The 15,373-nt window shown below is 44.6% G+C and overlaps 1 protein-coding gene across 1 annotated transcript in view; it reads right to left on the bottom strand.

Moving 5' to 3' along the window:
- Nucleotides 1–15,373, bottom strand: part of PAPPA (pappalysin 1) — a 181,131-nt gene that overhangs the window by 52,809 nt on the left and 112,949 nt on the right. Inside the window, exons 11-12 of the mRNA XM_075055166.1 lie at nt 3,153–3,266; nt 2,608–2,743 (exon numbers count right to left, since the gene is read on the bottom strand). Of these exons, the coding sequence (XP_074911267.1) occupies nt 2,608–2,743; nt 3,153–3,266 (250 nt within the window). The remainder of the gene's footprint in view (nt 1–2,607; nt 2,744–3,152; nt 3,267–15,373) is intronic.

Here is a 15,373-nt window from a genome sequence, read left to right as displayed (position 1 = left end):
AAAATAAAATAAATTCTATTTGCATGTTTAACTGGCTCAGGGATTTCTATTATTATTATTTTTTTCCAGCTCAGGTTTCTTGACTCAAAAGGGAAGGAATAAAAAAAGTTTTCATTTTTGTCCTTAGAAAGTGATTTCCTGTGAATTAAGACAGACTTCTGACCACTCTCTTTAAACATCTATCTCCCACCCTCTACTTTAAAAAAATCTTCCTGTAATAAAAAAAAAAAAAAGAGAAATAAAAAAGCAAACCTCTTTTTGTTTTGGTCTTTACCTGACCCTGAAATAACCTCCCTGTCTACTTGCCTCCCACAGGTCTTTTGATATCAGCTCCTTGTGGAACGGTGCACGTTTCTCACTTACAAACAGGTGCAGTTAATACTCGAAATCCCGGGTTCCCAAATTCCTTGGAAGTTTCTGCCTTCTCTGATGGAAAGCCAAGAAAGACCTTATGGTATGAGGCTGTTTATTCACTTCAATTTCATTCCTCGCACTCAGGTGGTGTCCACAACAAAACAGACCCTCAGAGCTGTGCTGCAGTTGCTGGTGCTTTTGGACCCCGACAAAGGTAAATGGGGGCTGAACAGGTCAGGTTCATTTAACTAACCTGCCTTCGTTAGCAAAAAACCACTCAAGATAGCGCAGGTGTCCATGGCAGGGGAGTTAGAGCTGTCTCTATGCTTGCCCTGTTTCTGTAGCTCTGTAGCCACCTATTCAATGTTCAACAGCTCTTGGAAAGTACCCAGCAGCTGAACCCCAGTGTCTACAATGGCTCTGAACTAACAGCGCTGAGGTGTTTGGCATCCCGACCTCTCCATCTCCTATCGAGACTCAGAAGAAGCTTCTCGCTATTTTCTGGGATTTCACACAGTAAAAACTTGTTCTGATCAAGGTGGGAAACTGCACTTCTGGTTAGACTGCATTTTGCTCATGGGACTCTCTTTAGCCCACTGAGGACTGATCAAGTTTTAAATTATTCCTACTTCCTTTTGGACGTACTTTTAGTTTGCCACTAGCTTCTGCTTAAGGCTGGCTGACCGTCTGCAGCCAGTCCTGCACCCAGTGCATGCCAAAGTTTGCATCTCAGCTGCAGTTTCTAGCGTGCCACAATGATAATTCAAACACATCAAATACAATATCCAGGAAAAGGACTTAATGCCGCACCCAGAACTCAGACAAAACAGTGATTGGGAGCTCTGCCAGAGTGAGTGAGAACTGCTGGGTAGTCTACCTATACCTCTCCTCTGCTCCAGGCCAGCCTCTTCGGAAAAGGTCAGAGGGGCTTTTCCATGATCTCCAGGCATCAGTCTGAGCCATGCCAAACTCATGTTGCAACTTCATTGAGGATTTCAAAACCTAACCCTCAGTTTCCTCTTTGCTCCTCTTTCTTGTTCTCTTTCTCTCACAATCTGTCTGTCTGTCTCCATAAAATGTTGCATTAAGTATTTGTTGGCATGCTTGTGTCTCCATCATTTATTTCTCAGGGGGAAAGAGCTATGTGCCACTGTTTTGTGAAAGGAGGAGGATAAAACTAATCCAGGGCTCTGGCAAACTGGGAGCTATCCTGACTCAACCTGCACAACTTGCTATGAATTTTGGTTTGTTCTCAGACAACAGACACCACACGTACTTTCCTTCTTTTCTTCCACACCCCACCAGATCATATATTGCCCTGGATAGTCATCCAACACCTGCCACTTGTGTGTAGTGTGTCCCTTCTCCTTCTCATCACTAGTAGGAAGTTCATTTGAGTTTCAGCTTGTCAAAATTCCAAAGTTATGGTAAAACAGAAAGCTGGGGAAGGGGGTTATGTTTCCTTAAAAACTGCTCTTGGGATGACATGGCCAGCTTTCTTTCCAGTAGAAAAAAGGGCAGGGGACAGCTGGAAAGGGATTATGCAAGTCCTACCCTGACATGGAGTTGGGAGCTAGGGTGAGCTCTGTCCTGGAGCTTAAATGCAGCCAGAATCAGTTCACCAGGCACAACCTTCCCAGGTTCAGGGACCTGTGCCGAGGGTAGTGACAAAAATGGTCTATCCTGGCACTTCAGCACAACTAGCAGGTCCGCAGCCTCTATCAGTCACATCTGCTTGAGGCCATGCAAGCAGCCCGCAAGGGCCCTGGTGTTAGACCTTCATCAAACCTGAAATACTTTGCATGAAAAATTTTGGCCATTAAATAGCTGTGGAAACCTCCCTGCAAGCAGGACTAGAGATACGACCAACTACACCTTGCGAAGCAGAAGCGTTTGCTGCACCAGCTGGTGCAGGTCCCTCACTCTCTACTACCAACAGTCCATCTGTATCACTGTCAGTTTCTCTTCAGGGAGGAGCTGTGCATGAAACATTGAAATAGTGCTTATTTTAATGACTAAAGAGGAACTAATAACTTCTGAACACATAGTGAACAGGTAAGGAGAAATGTCTGTATAAAATGATGTATCATTTTCAACAAACTCTAGTGAAACTCATGTCTTGGAGCATTAAGCAAGCACTTTTTTTTTTGTCTGATCCTGGAAAAACTGAGCAGGAGTATCGGTCAGTTTGTGAATGGGGGTACCAACAGATTAAACAAGCAATAAAGAGGGAGTTTAATAAAATAGACTTACCAAGATCATGGCTTTGCTCTTTGGTGTCAAACAGCTGCACACCGATGGTCTCCTGCTTCTGATCCAGGTAATAGGTCCCATCAGTAACTAAGTGAACTAGGACTGCCGCAGCTACCATAGGCTGGGAAAAATAAGCCTGGGAAAACAAAAGCCCCACAAAGGCTGAGGTGGAGAGCTGTGGTGGGCTTTAAAAAAACCCAAGAGTCAATCCAGGACTTTTAAAATAACAATTCCCATCCCAGGTCACACGGAAGTCTTTTCTTCCAACCTCTCCTACACAAACTAGATAAACTCGAGTCAAACAGCCCTGCAGCTGGAGGCTGTAACCTCTCAGAAATTCAACAGCCTTGTCACAGGAGGGGACTTTACCACTGACTCTCTAGACAGTGCTCAGAGGCTTTGTTTTGCTATTTTGCACTAAACATACTTCAAAGTAAGAGGCAGCTTGTCCTGGGGAAGGCTGTCCCATGAAATTTTGCCTGTTGGGAGAAACTTTGTGCAGGCAGGCAAAGAGGAGAATTCTGAATGACATGTGTACTTCCTACCTTCAGCCAGAAAATGGTCTGTGTCATGTGGGAGTACTGGAAGTTGGCTGTGCAGGGATACCAGGCATACTGAGAGACACCATCATTCAAGTCAATCACCTTAGTTCGACACATCTGCAGGAGAAAAAAGAAACACCAAAACATACGTAGATGACAGCAAAGAAGGACTATGACTATTTAAAGTGGGGGGAAAAAAGTCCAGGTGCACTGCTAGAATAAAATAATACACAATATTGATGTTTCTAAATACCATGAGATTATTCAAAAGTTAAGTTTCCAGGTCTTCCACCTCAATAAGAAAAACTGAAACATGAAAAGCAGCTAAAGACTCACAGCAGCTGGATGGCAGCCAACAGTTTCCCCTTAATTTGGTACGAGGTCTTTGACAGCATTCAGAACAACTCTGCTTCCACCCAAATGGACCACAACTCTTCCCACTAGAGTCCAAGTGATGATCACCTCTGAAAGTACCAACTCACAGCACGGACAGCCTGCAGATGCTCTCCACAGTACTCAAGCAATGTCCTATTTAAACCTGCACGTTACTGTAACCCCAGGGAAGCCACAGATGGCCATGTAAACTTGGAAGCAAGTGTAGCCAGGAAAGGCCTGCCTCTACAACCCAATTTAAGCAAACTAGTTTCTTGTTTTGTTAACTAGTTTCTGTAAGTGGAATCACCTTCTTCCTATGCCTACAGCACTTTCCATGGCAGGCAGCAGTGGTATTATGAGCGAACTGATCTTTCCAATAAAGAACAACTACATGAATCCCAAGTGCTGGCATGGATGAAAAGCTCAAAGAAGAAAATACCTGAATTTAAGTACCGGAGAGCCTCGCAGTGCCATTAGTGTGTAAGATGTGAAAATGAAGCTGCAAGAAATGGTAGGATTTACCCTGAAACCACACTGCTCAGTGAAGCTGCTTCAAAAAAGAAACATGCATGACCATAGCCTTCATTCCCCCAACAAACACGAGAAAGGAAATGCCCGCCACGCAAAAGGCTACAACTGCATTAGAAGGATGCTTCCAGCTGAGGCTCTCGGAGCGCCTGAAGGGTACCTGTTAAGATTCACAACACTTTGGTGAACTCAGTGACTGTCATTACCAAAGTCATGGGGATAGAGGGAATTCCTTGTGCTCACACAGTATAGTGACAATGGAGCTACAGATGTAGCCCAAGAGGCCAAACCATCTCCAGCAGCTGTGCCAGCCACAGGAGAGCCTAGGACTGGTCACGCAGACCACCTGCGCTAGGTGCAAACTGGAGCTCTGTACTCCTGGGGACAGTATTAGATTTCTTTCCAAGACCAGAGCCTGAACTGAGCAATCAGGTGGTGATGTGCTGTCAGTAAAGCTGTTCCCATAAGCAATTTCCCTGATTATTAAAACAAAAAGAAAACCCTGAAGTGAAACAAGAGAATTAAGAGAGATTTTTAACCATTCAAAATCCTATGCCCACTCGGTAATTCTGCATGGAACTGCCCTCCTGGTCTTGGCAGGAAAAGTCCAGGCAACGCAAAGAGAGCCTGGGATGCCTGGGAATGAGAAACCAGATTGGCTAAAAGTGAGGTAATCACCTCTATAATCTGAGTGCCTCAAGATCCAGCACAGAGGAATCTATGGGCAAAACATAAATCAGCTTTAATGGGCTGGAAGAAGATTTTTAGTTTATTTATTTTTTAAAACAACTGGGACCAAGCTTCATTGAGGCTAGCCAGTGGATAGTGTTACATTTTACAACAGAGCAAGGCTTTACATAAACTATCTTTGGCATTTGAAATCCAGGCCAGCAATTCGACATGTACCATTTCGCAATTCTCCCTTCTTGCATTTTCAGCAGCCTGTCTCTTGTTGGGAGCATGGTTTTTATTTTAATACCTCTCCAGCTAGGGAATTTATCTTACCCACATCTGCAATTTATATGGTCAGAGAGCTCTTTGACATGAACAAAGGTCTCATTACTTTTATATGATTTTGTTCTTATTCTTATATCTCCTCCTGCTCTATTGGTCCAAAAAGGTGGTTGAAAGAAACAAAAGTACTGACGTTCGGCACATTTTAAGTGCCACTTAATGGATGAATGAAAACCTGTATTAAGAAATCACCCAGACCTTCGCCAAAAGTTTGAATCAAACCCAAAATAAACCCCTGCTGAGATGGGCTGGAAATCTCTGATAACTTTTAAATGCCTTGTTTGATTTGTGTGTGTGTATGAACTCCAGCTCTTTCTGCTTCTGCCTGAGAATATTAGCAAAAATCTTAACATTGCATAAAGAGCCTGTGTTTGAGACACATGGAACTGAGGTGTGCAGACTCAGTAGACTGGTCTGGTTTGAACAGGTTAGATAAGCTTCCTCCTGCTGAGGCTGATCTATCGCTCCTCAGACAAGTGTTTCGAAGTGGTACTAGGGTAAAAAGTTCTTTTAGTAGAAAAGTATAATTGAAAAGTGTGGGAAAAGTCTATCAGACATGACATTAGGAGTAGCTAGAAGAGCCTCTTCTACACTAGCTGCTATCCAGTAAACTTAGCTAATAGCAAAAAAGTTCTTTAAGATTTTGTAATGACAATTGGACTGGATAAACAGTCCCTATCACCTACAAACTCCACCATCTCAATAGGCTCTAATGCGCTTGGTAAATACATACCCTTTCCAATTCTGCCCTGTTATTGAGTGTCACACCACAACTGCCAAGTCTGAGAACCATTTGGTAGGAGAGTCTTTCACACCTCTGCTTTTAAGGCATCCCTAGAAGATGGCAGCAGCGTGAAGGCACTTATTACTGCAGTACCACCACTTTTAAGCTAAAAGTTCAATGGCCTGGAAGACACAGCATCATCTCTCCTCATGGCTACAAATTCCTAGGAATTCATGCTTATGAGAAATAATTTATTTCCTAACATCCTCTGGTTTGCTACAATGATGCAAAACAGCAGCTAAAGCACCTGACAGCTGTGGAGGGAAGAAGGGATAGATGTATTTTTCATTTCAGGGTGTTACCAAACACTAAAGTATTTGCTTTGAAGGATGACAGCATCACGCAGGACTCAAAACTTCGCTCACTGGGGCTTATCCAGGTTCTCAGACCCACACAGCAACTGGGATCCACAGGAGCTTCGTATCTGCTCCAAAGTATTTGCGGACTATTTGTGTCTACTTACTGGAAGCCCATGTCATACCCCTCCCTAGGAAGCTGCTTTCAATTAAAGGAGCTGATGCCTGTTCCTCTCAGAGGTTCTAATCCAGCTCGTCTCCCACCCACACATTTTGTACGCAAACATCGAGAGACAGAATGAACAAGGCCAGAGAGCACTGTGGGATCTTCCCACAAGAGGGAATGCCTGGAGGATTCCCTTTGACTGATTTATACAACCTCTTGTCAATCACAGGGACAACATGTTCTTCAAACCGCCTCTCCTGTTTTCCTTCTCTTACTCAAGGGGACCGAGGAATGTGTCAGCAGAAAGAAAAGTGATATATCGGGAGCGCTTAGTTCATTGCCACATCTAAAACGCACTTACTATTGCAATCAACTCCATTTCCTCACAACGTTTTCCTTCAAAGTAATATGGGAAAATTTGCTGAAGAGCAAATTTTGGAAGGCACCCTTGTGAACGATTCCCAGCCATCCCACGACTTCAGGCAATGTTAACTTGTGTTGATGGGCTCCTCTTGCAGACAAACTACAGGTTAAGGATCACTGACCCTGCGGACTGGGCACTGGATTAGGTCTCAACCTGACCGTGCCCAGTGCCTGGCCCCATTACAACCTTCTGGGCAGCACTTGGCTTCTCCAGGCCTGAGGCCCCCATCTGTAAGACGAGGATGATATTTCCCCATGTCACACGGGTATCTTGAGGGTAAAAACCATCAGCCACAAAAAGGTGCTCAGATGTTACAAAGAGAAGGGACAAACAAGCACATAGACGTGTGAAGGACATAGCTCCCCACAGGAGTGAGTTAAATACAAACAGATGCCATCCCGCTCTGTCCTTCCCATCAAGCAAGCACAGCCAGACACCACAGGCTTTGCATACACTGGTGGTTCTCATCTCTCACATTGTAACATCAAAATGATTCTAAATGCAGACAGGCAAAGCTGCTATTTAAACTAGGATGCTGCCCTGCTCAGCCGTGGCATACGGCTGACACCGCGGCTGGAGTGGACGTGCCTGTCTGCATGCCCACGGGCGGCTCTAAACAGAGCAAATCTCCAGTGCGCAGATCTGTCTGCTCCCAAAATCCCATCTGTTGTCCCATGGTGGGGCTTCCTCCAGACCATGTCTTCAAGCTAAGAATGGCTGTGAAGGGCCATCGCGAGCACTTGTCCCTGAGGCAGCAGGGAGCAACCTCCTTCTGGAGAAGGGTGGAAGGGGTTATCATGCCCCAAACGTGAGGCTGCTGCCTCTCCCTCCCTCCTTTCTGCTGGGCACTGTGCTGCTGGCACTTCTGCACCGAGACAGACCATGCTGCGGGTTTCTGGGATGAAATGGGCTATACCCTGTCCCGTTTGCAAAACAGCAACCAGAGAACAAGGAGGAACAGGATCTATTGGTAAAACCCACGGTACCGTCTATTTGTGGAGCACACAACATCCTGAGCGAGGCTGTACGAGTGCACGGAAATACTCATGGACTGATATGAAACCCATGAAGGCACAAACAGGACATATTCTGTTGTTTGATGATCCAGCTAAAGAACAGATTTCAACCACAGTAATGAAACTTCATTAATCTACAATTTTTAGCTGACTGCTCTGCAGAATGTTGTTTATATTTAACTCAACACGTGCCAGAGAATCCCAACCATGACATAAGCAGCATTTTAACACATCCCTTACAGATGAAAACTTTCTCTCTCCATTGCCAGACATGGGGGCTGGCAGTCACCCAGACCTTTTATTCTTAAATATGTTATTGTTCTTGCAGACCTAAGGTTAATCTTACCCAAGGATGAGGAACTATGGTGCAGTTGCTAAATATCAGAAAGGTTCCTGCTTGTTTATTGCCCAATATTATAAGGCAGCTTGACTGCCACATGGACACCACCCAGTTTGCCGACTGCAGCACAGACCTCCAATCTGTTCTGAAAGCTGTTGCACTGTTCCTCTCATTTAGGCTGGGAATTGGGTTGGAGTTACAGCAAAAATGAAATTGCCCACATTAGTGAGCACTGAACCATTAAAAAGGCCACCATTTGGTTCCAACAAACACCTCAAAAATCACCCAATTGCTATGACCATTTCAAACCTCAGGAGCCCACAGAGCTCAGATGGAAACTATACACACAGGCTTACTCAAAGGACATCAGAAATTTTGCTTTGGGTTTTCATCTAGGTTCTGGTCAGAAATGTTTTAAGACTAGTCTCTTTATTAGTGTTCTGGATTTGTCCCGTCAGAAGATTTGAGTCAACAGTTGTCTGCCCAACTATGAAAGTCAGCACTGGGTCATTTCAGGTTGGCCTCTAAGACTTCAGGAAAGCATTCAAAGTTACTTTTTCCAAACTGGGACATATATTAAATTTTTATGTACATTATCAATGAGTTTAAAATACTCTGTTGTTGTAAAAAAATAAAATAAAAAACTTTTCAATAGCTTATAAGCTTTCAATAGACTTCTTACCTTCTAGTCTGCTGCTTTTTCCTCAGCAGCAACTCTCCCTTACCACTGATGCTCAGCTTCTACTCCAAACCTCTCCTTGTCCTCTGTGTCTGGTAACACGGTTTTACTAAGTTTCATGCTCTTTGTCTGCTTTTGCCTGTTTTCTTTGGGGTACTTAAAGGTCTGATGGCAAAAGATGAAAAACTGCAGCATGTCCTGCTCCAGGACAAAGGCATGCAGGCAGGTGATCAACAGAAAAGCTTTATCAACTGGAAGCTGATAAAACTCCTGGGGTAACACACTGATGCTATATTACTCCCAGATTCAGTTGGCTCAGAAGTAAGAGGAAATCTCATCTGTCAATTTTACCCATGTAATGAAGAACAGGATTTGGCTGTGGGATTGGGAAGCAGACTACGTCTCCTGCAGGACGAAATAAAGCTCCATTGCCAGTTGCTACATCCAGTCTCAGCACAGCCACTTGCCCTTTGAATCTAGAGCAGCCGATGGTGTCTGGACCTTGCAGACTTAGTATTCAGTTAGCACGCTACTACAGCTTTCTTAGCACAGACCCCCAGTTTTCAACTGAAGGTTTGGCTGGATTTTTTTCGTAATTGGAAAGTGACCTTTATGTGTATGAAAACACTGCAGCTGATATGTCATGCCATCAATAGTTCCTTTGCAGTGTGACATGATGATAGATTCCTCTACTTTATCAGTAGTTAAAGTGTTCATTTCCAAAGGGAAATTTCCTTGGGTAGAGTTTTGGATGCTAACACAGGGCTGTGATTCAGAAATAAGTGGGAGATGCAAGGGCTATTTTGTTTTGTCATAGAAGTTGGTTTAGTTTCAGGAAAGCAAATAGGAGCTACAGGGATTTCCATTAGACAATGGGCCAGATTGTATATGTATTCAATGTGTTATTAACTTTAGCCTTCTCAAAAAATGCAGTTATTGCACTTCCAAAGAGTCTGTATGAACAATATATTTCAATTTTTAAATCATGCAGACCTGCATTCTTTGAGCTTTCCTTTGAATTTCTGTTATCTCCAGATTCAAAGCAAACTTCATTTAAAACCGGTGAGTTCAAATCAAAATCATATAAAACCATAAACTTCACATGGTATACCTGAAAAAACTGTAAATCAGTTGTGACTGGCCCTATCCCAAACCCACATCAGCTTTGACATCCAGCCAGGTGTAATCAAAATATCTAGGATGCTAGCTGGACCTGTGGAAAAAAACAATATGGAGTTTTGATTTTACAACAAAACCCTAACCAGATGCTTTTTGCATGGTACAAAGGATCATCCCAAAGACATCAGCTAAGCCAGGGCCAGAAACTACAGAAAAAGAGTGAGAAAAAGAAAAAATAATTGTGCTAATGGGATTTAATAATCAACTCAACTTTTACATAAGCCCACAAGTAAACACCAGCATTTGGAGCTCACGGGTGCAATTTGTACTTGCCCCTGCTTCTTTTGCCATTCAGTAATGTACACTGAAAGGATGCGAAAGTGATAGCTCCAAGGACACAGCAACGCAGAATACAGTCTCATATGAAGCACATGAAAGCATAACTGAGCAATTTGCCATGTGCTCTTGTTTATTCATATCAGACGTTTGCTGTTTCTTCAACACAGCAGTAGGCCATAAAGATGCTGCTCTCAAACAACAGCATCCTCCACCCGAGCACTGCTGGGATCTCACCTAGGAGGCATAATTCTTAGCATTATCCCTGAATTGCATTCTGCTGTTGCGTTCAAATTCACAAATACATCTACCAGTAGAAATAGCAGCCAAATGCAACCTGCTAGACAGACAGCATAAAGAAACAGCACCCAAACAAGACCTTATACCTTTAGTTTTGCAAACATCAGCCTCATTAAAGCTAAAAGACATTTTCAATCTGCAGCAAAAGCTCCTGTCTACAACTTCCACACTGCTGCTCACAAAAGTGTGAAGGCATTATAGACTGATAAGTGCTTTAACAGACTGTATATCCATCCACTGGAGAGCAAGGTTAAACAAATACAGTAGCCAGAACATTACTGTTGGCTGCACACTCCGGTTCCCGAACTGCCTGTCTCTAACTTGAACCAGCTAGGTCCACTACAGCAAAACTTGCACATAACTGTGGGCCAAGGCTGGCTGTGGGGGTGCTGCAGCAAAGGAAAACAATCCCATCCCATAAGCTTTTACCATGATGAGTAGAGCAAAGGATTTTCTTTTTTTTTTTTTTCCCCTTTGACTGGAGCATTTCATTTGGGAGCAGCTGGCATCAGAAAATCAAACTCAAAGGCAGAATGTGCACCACACTACAGGAGGATCTTAAATATATTTTTATTATTATATTCGTGGATCCAACTCACTGGATTCATTATAGTTTTGCTGGTTTGGAACTCCTGCAAGGCAAAGCAGGATTGGGCTTGTTACAATCCACTCGGTAACATCCCCTCCTTCCTTCCCAAAGCTGGTCCTATACATTTGCTTGGCTGAAGAAAGCACACAGCTTGTTAGAGAAAGCCCAAAAGCAACAACAACAAATCCCTAAAGAACTTCAGCTTGATGAGGAGTTCTCCATCACAATAACATACTGGCTGAGGTGGACAGAGATGCTTAGAAGCACTTGGGCAACATTTCTGATAGGAAGAGAGACAAATAGGAAAAAAAAAATTAAGCCACATCTTTTTCAGCTATCAAGGAGGAAAGAAACACAACGCTTTTGTTTCCAGCACGGTAGGAGTAGACCCTAAATGTCCCCATACCTAACCCCGTCTCCCCTGAACTGCCCCAAGTGAACACGGGGCACGGGGGCAGCTTCCAGGAGATGTGAGACAACGCAGGTGCTACCACGAGCTCTGAAGATTGCTCGCTAAGCTTCGCCTGCAGCTGAAGCAAACAGCCGTGCAGTGGTTAATGTCAGCTCTGACCACATGATCACATTCAGGAAAGGTCAAAAGAGTGATTTTTCATTTAAAAACATCTGTGTGTTTAAAGAACAAAACTTTCTCATGTGCAGAAAACCAGGGGTTTCCAGCGCTTTTATTTCCAGAGTTAAAGTCATGCTTTTCAGCTTTGTTTAGGGTTATAGACCATGTAAACACGCTGTGTAAACCACACGCAATCCTCGTCACACAGCGTTTCCACATGCAAGGATAATTGGGGGTGCAAATCTCTCTCTCCCTGGCTCCTTTTCCCTCTCCAAGCTGCCCAGCTTCCCACATCGCACTCCCAGCAAGCCAGCCAGACACCCAGTTGTTGTCCTCCCCTATATGAAGACGTACACATGCCTCTAATCCTAAGGGTATAAGTCTGCTCTGGGCTGTCAACAGGCCTTAATTGGATACATCCAGGGAGATGATACATTGGGAAGAGGCCCTGAATTTACGCTGCGAAAAGGGAAGGCTGTGGTGGGGCTCCCAGGGAGTGCAGCAGAGCGGGCGCAGAGGAGAGCTACCATGTGCCATCCTGGGGAGCTGACTGCAGTTACACCTCAGCAGGCAAAGCCTTTTGGTTTCCCATTCAACTAGTCAGCTCTACGTCAGCGTGCATTAATTAAGATTAAACCCTGTAGCTTGTTTTTCTTGATACCTGAAGGCACGGCTTGTGGTATGCAAATCAGAAGGTTCCCCCTCGCTTCACCGGGCTTTTCCCACTGAAACTGCAGAGTAACGAAACCACCACCGTGCAAGCGAATTCCTCTGAATGAGTTGGATCATCCAAGGAGAGTCCATAGAGCAGCAGCCAGCTGCTTCCTCCAGCCCGTGCACACCTCCACCCAAGCAAAGGTTTGGCTGCGGGTCTCTGGAGCAGCCCGTCACTTCCCTCTAACCTCAGAACAGCCCTGGTTGCTCTAATAAACCTCAAACTCCAACAAATTAAGTCAAAAGACTCCTTGGAGCATTTCATCCTTGATGTCCCAGGCTAGTAGGGGAGTTCACAGAAACTCCCAGCTGCTCTCAAAAGAAGTTACTGGAGGGATTAAAGTACGAGCATCGTCTGTGAGAGGAAGCTCACGGTTCCTTCAGCCTCACTGCCTCCCACGAGCAGGCTCTGGGAGGATGGACTGGGAACACAGGGGATGGAGGAACTCACAGTGGCCAAGGCTTGGCCTTTTCCACCAGAAACAACCACTGGGAAACAGTTAAATTTCCATACAGTGAGGCTTTCCTTTTCCAGCAGGTAAGGGTCACAGTGTAAACACAGTGCAGTGCACCAGGAACAGATCTGCTCTGCTAGAAGAGCAGATTTTTCAAAGGTATTTGGATGGAGAAAGGTGGAAAGAAGGTTATCTCTACTCTGTGCTTCAGCTTCCCCTCTCTGAAAAGAGACTTGTCTTCGAGAGCGATGATGCAAGGGTTCATTACCAAAAATTGGGAAAATAAGGTCCACTGCCCAAAACGCTAAGCATAAGGATTTTGGCCCAGTGACCAAAATAGCTAAGCAGAACTTGATGTTCTCCTGAAATGAGGGCTTCTCCCAGTGAGTGGGTACATGCACAGACAGGTAATAGCACTGATCATGCAAATAACCATTTCCTGGCCTGCATTACCGTTTGCAGCCGGACCCTTAGGCTACGGTAGAAACCCAGGCCCAGGGGAGGCTCCTGCTGATAGCAGGGGGAGCTGGGCCCACTTACCAGATGAGTGAATCATGGCTTCTTATCAGATTCACCACTGAAATGACTTCAGAGGGAACAGTGTTCCTCCAACTCTACAGGCAGTATTTCCAAAAATGAGCATGAATTTGGGGTTCCTCAACAGTTACAGCTCCAACTAAGGCAGCATGATTCAGGAGAGATTTAGAGCAGCTCAAAAGTTTATCAAAATGGTTGCCAGTTTTGGTTTTTTTATTTTTAAAGCAGATACTTATTTGCAGGTAGGGACAGAGGCATTGACTCGAGAGACCTTCAGGACAGTGCTGGGTAAGCACCATCCTCCAAAAACCATGCCTTTTAGAGACATCTCAAGATGAACACCCTAAAATTCACTGGCATTCAAAATACGAGGTCTCTTATGACAATGTGGGCTAAAATGCCTACAGTACTCCGAACAAGTAGTGCAGACAATCCTTCATTTAAAAGAAAAAATAAATTATCCGCTCCTGGCATGAGAAAGTTTACTTTCAGGCTTAAAGAAATGATCGTGTGGTTTTGGGGATGGCATTCCGTTCTGCTGAAGAATAGCACCCTGCCTGCCTGTATATCTGTGGCTTTGTAGCTACATTACAATCCTGGAGAGCTCTGTTTACATATTTTACATGTTTTCTTGTGCAGAACATGAAACCAAATTACATAGTAAAGCCCATTATGGCTTCGCTCTTGCACCCTTTTCCATCCCCTCCTTCCGATCACTTGTTTTAATTCTATCCAAAATAATCGACTGGGTATATTTAACTGCGTTTGATTGACTGGCAATGCTTCAGGCAGGTTTATTTGCTGTTGCACAGGGAAATCATGCAAAAGCTGGTGAAGCTACATGCCAGGGGGGTAGGGAGAAGACGGCCGGGGCGGGGGTGGGATGAGAAATGCCGAGAACCCTTCATGCATGAACAAAGCAGACGTGTCGATGCATTTATGCAAAATCATTCTGCTCTGAATGGAGAGGGACCCAAGACAAACAACCCGGATGGGATGCAGGAGAGCTATCCCACGCTTACGGCTGGACATGCTCTGCATCTAAAGGCTTGTGAGCAGCAACAGCAGACGGAGAGACTGGCAGGTTGAGGGGCAAGGGCCGAGGAGGGGGGTCTCCTTTCAGAAGAGTGCATGCTAACGAGCAGCGCTGCTGTCATGGGGTCTGGCTTTCCAGCTTGCTGATGCTGGGGGGGTCCAATCTGTTTCTTATTACCACGTGTAATCTGGGTGGGTGGCTGGGTGTACAGGAGATATGATCATAAAATGCTAAGTTACTTCCTAAAGAAGCACATAATCATTATTATTATCCAAGACAATATTCCCTTCTTGCCTTTCTTCTTGCTTCTAGCAACAACAAATGGCATGGAATTCTGCTCTCATTTTGTTAGTGGTAACTGTCTGCTGGTCCTAGGAAGATGGGACCAATTTCCGGCACCTGAGGATTTTTGGTTTGACCTTCATCTCTGAAAAGGTCATACTGAACCTCTCTGAGAGTACTGATGGCTGCTTTGCTCTCTGCATCATCCTTTGTTTCTTTTATCTATTTTCTCTACAGTACACAAAGGGAACACAGTGTACCAGCCCCTGGTACTCACTGTTCTGTTTCCCTTAGATGACTTGCATATGTGCTCTTGAAAAATTATTCTAAAAACTAAGGGGGGAGGGGAGGGGAAAGAAAAAAATATCCCTTGAGTGTTTGGCAAAATTGCTTGGAATCTCCTCTGACATCTCATTGTGTTCTCTCTGTCCTCCCCTTACACAAATCAGCCAGAGGCTACGACATCAGCCATGGGGTCTGCTAGTTTAATACTGCCAGGAGCAGAGGAGCACTGGAAGACGTGGGGATGGAGCAGTGAGACAGAGGGAATCACTGTCTGTCCTAGTAGGGAGCAGGCAGCCAGGTGATGGGCAGCATCCCCAATTCCCCAGCCAGCTCTGGATTGACTTTAAGGGTAATGCTCTTTCCCGGCCATCTCTTCTG

Source organism: Buteo buteo, chromosome 23, assembly GCF_964188355.1.
Source record: "Buteo buteo chromosome 23, bButBut1.hap1.1, whole genome shotgun sequence".
Lineage (NCBI taxonomy): Eukaryota > Metazoa > Chordata > Aves > Accipitriformes > Accipitridae > Buteo > Buteo buteo.
Note: the sequence above shows the minus strand (reverse complement) of the source record. Positions and strands in the feature narration are given on the sequence as shown.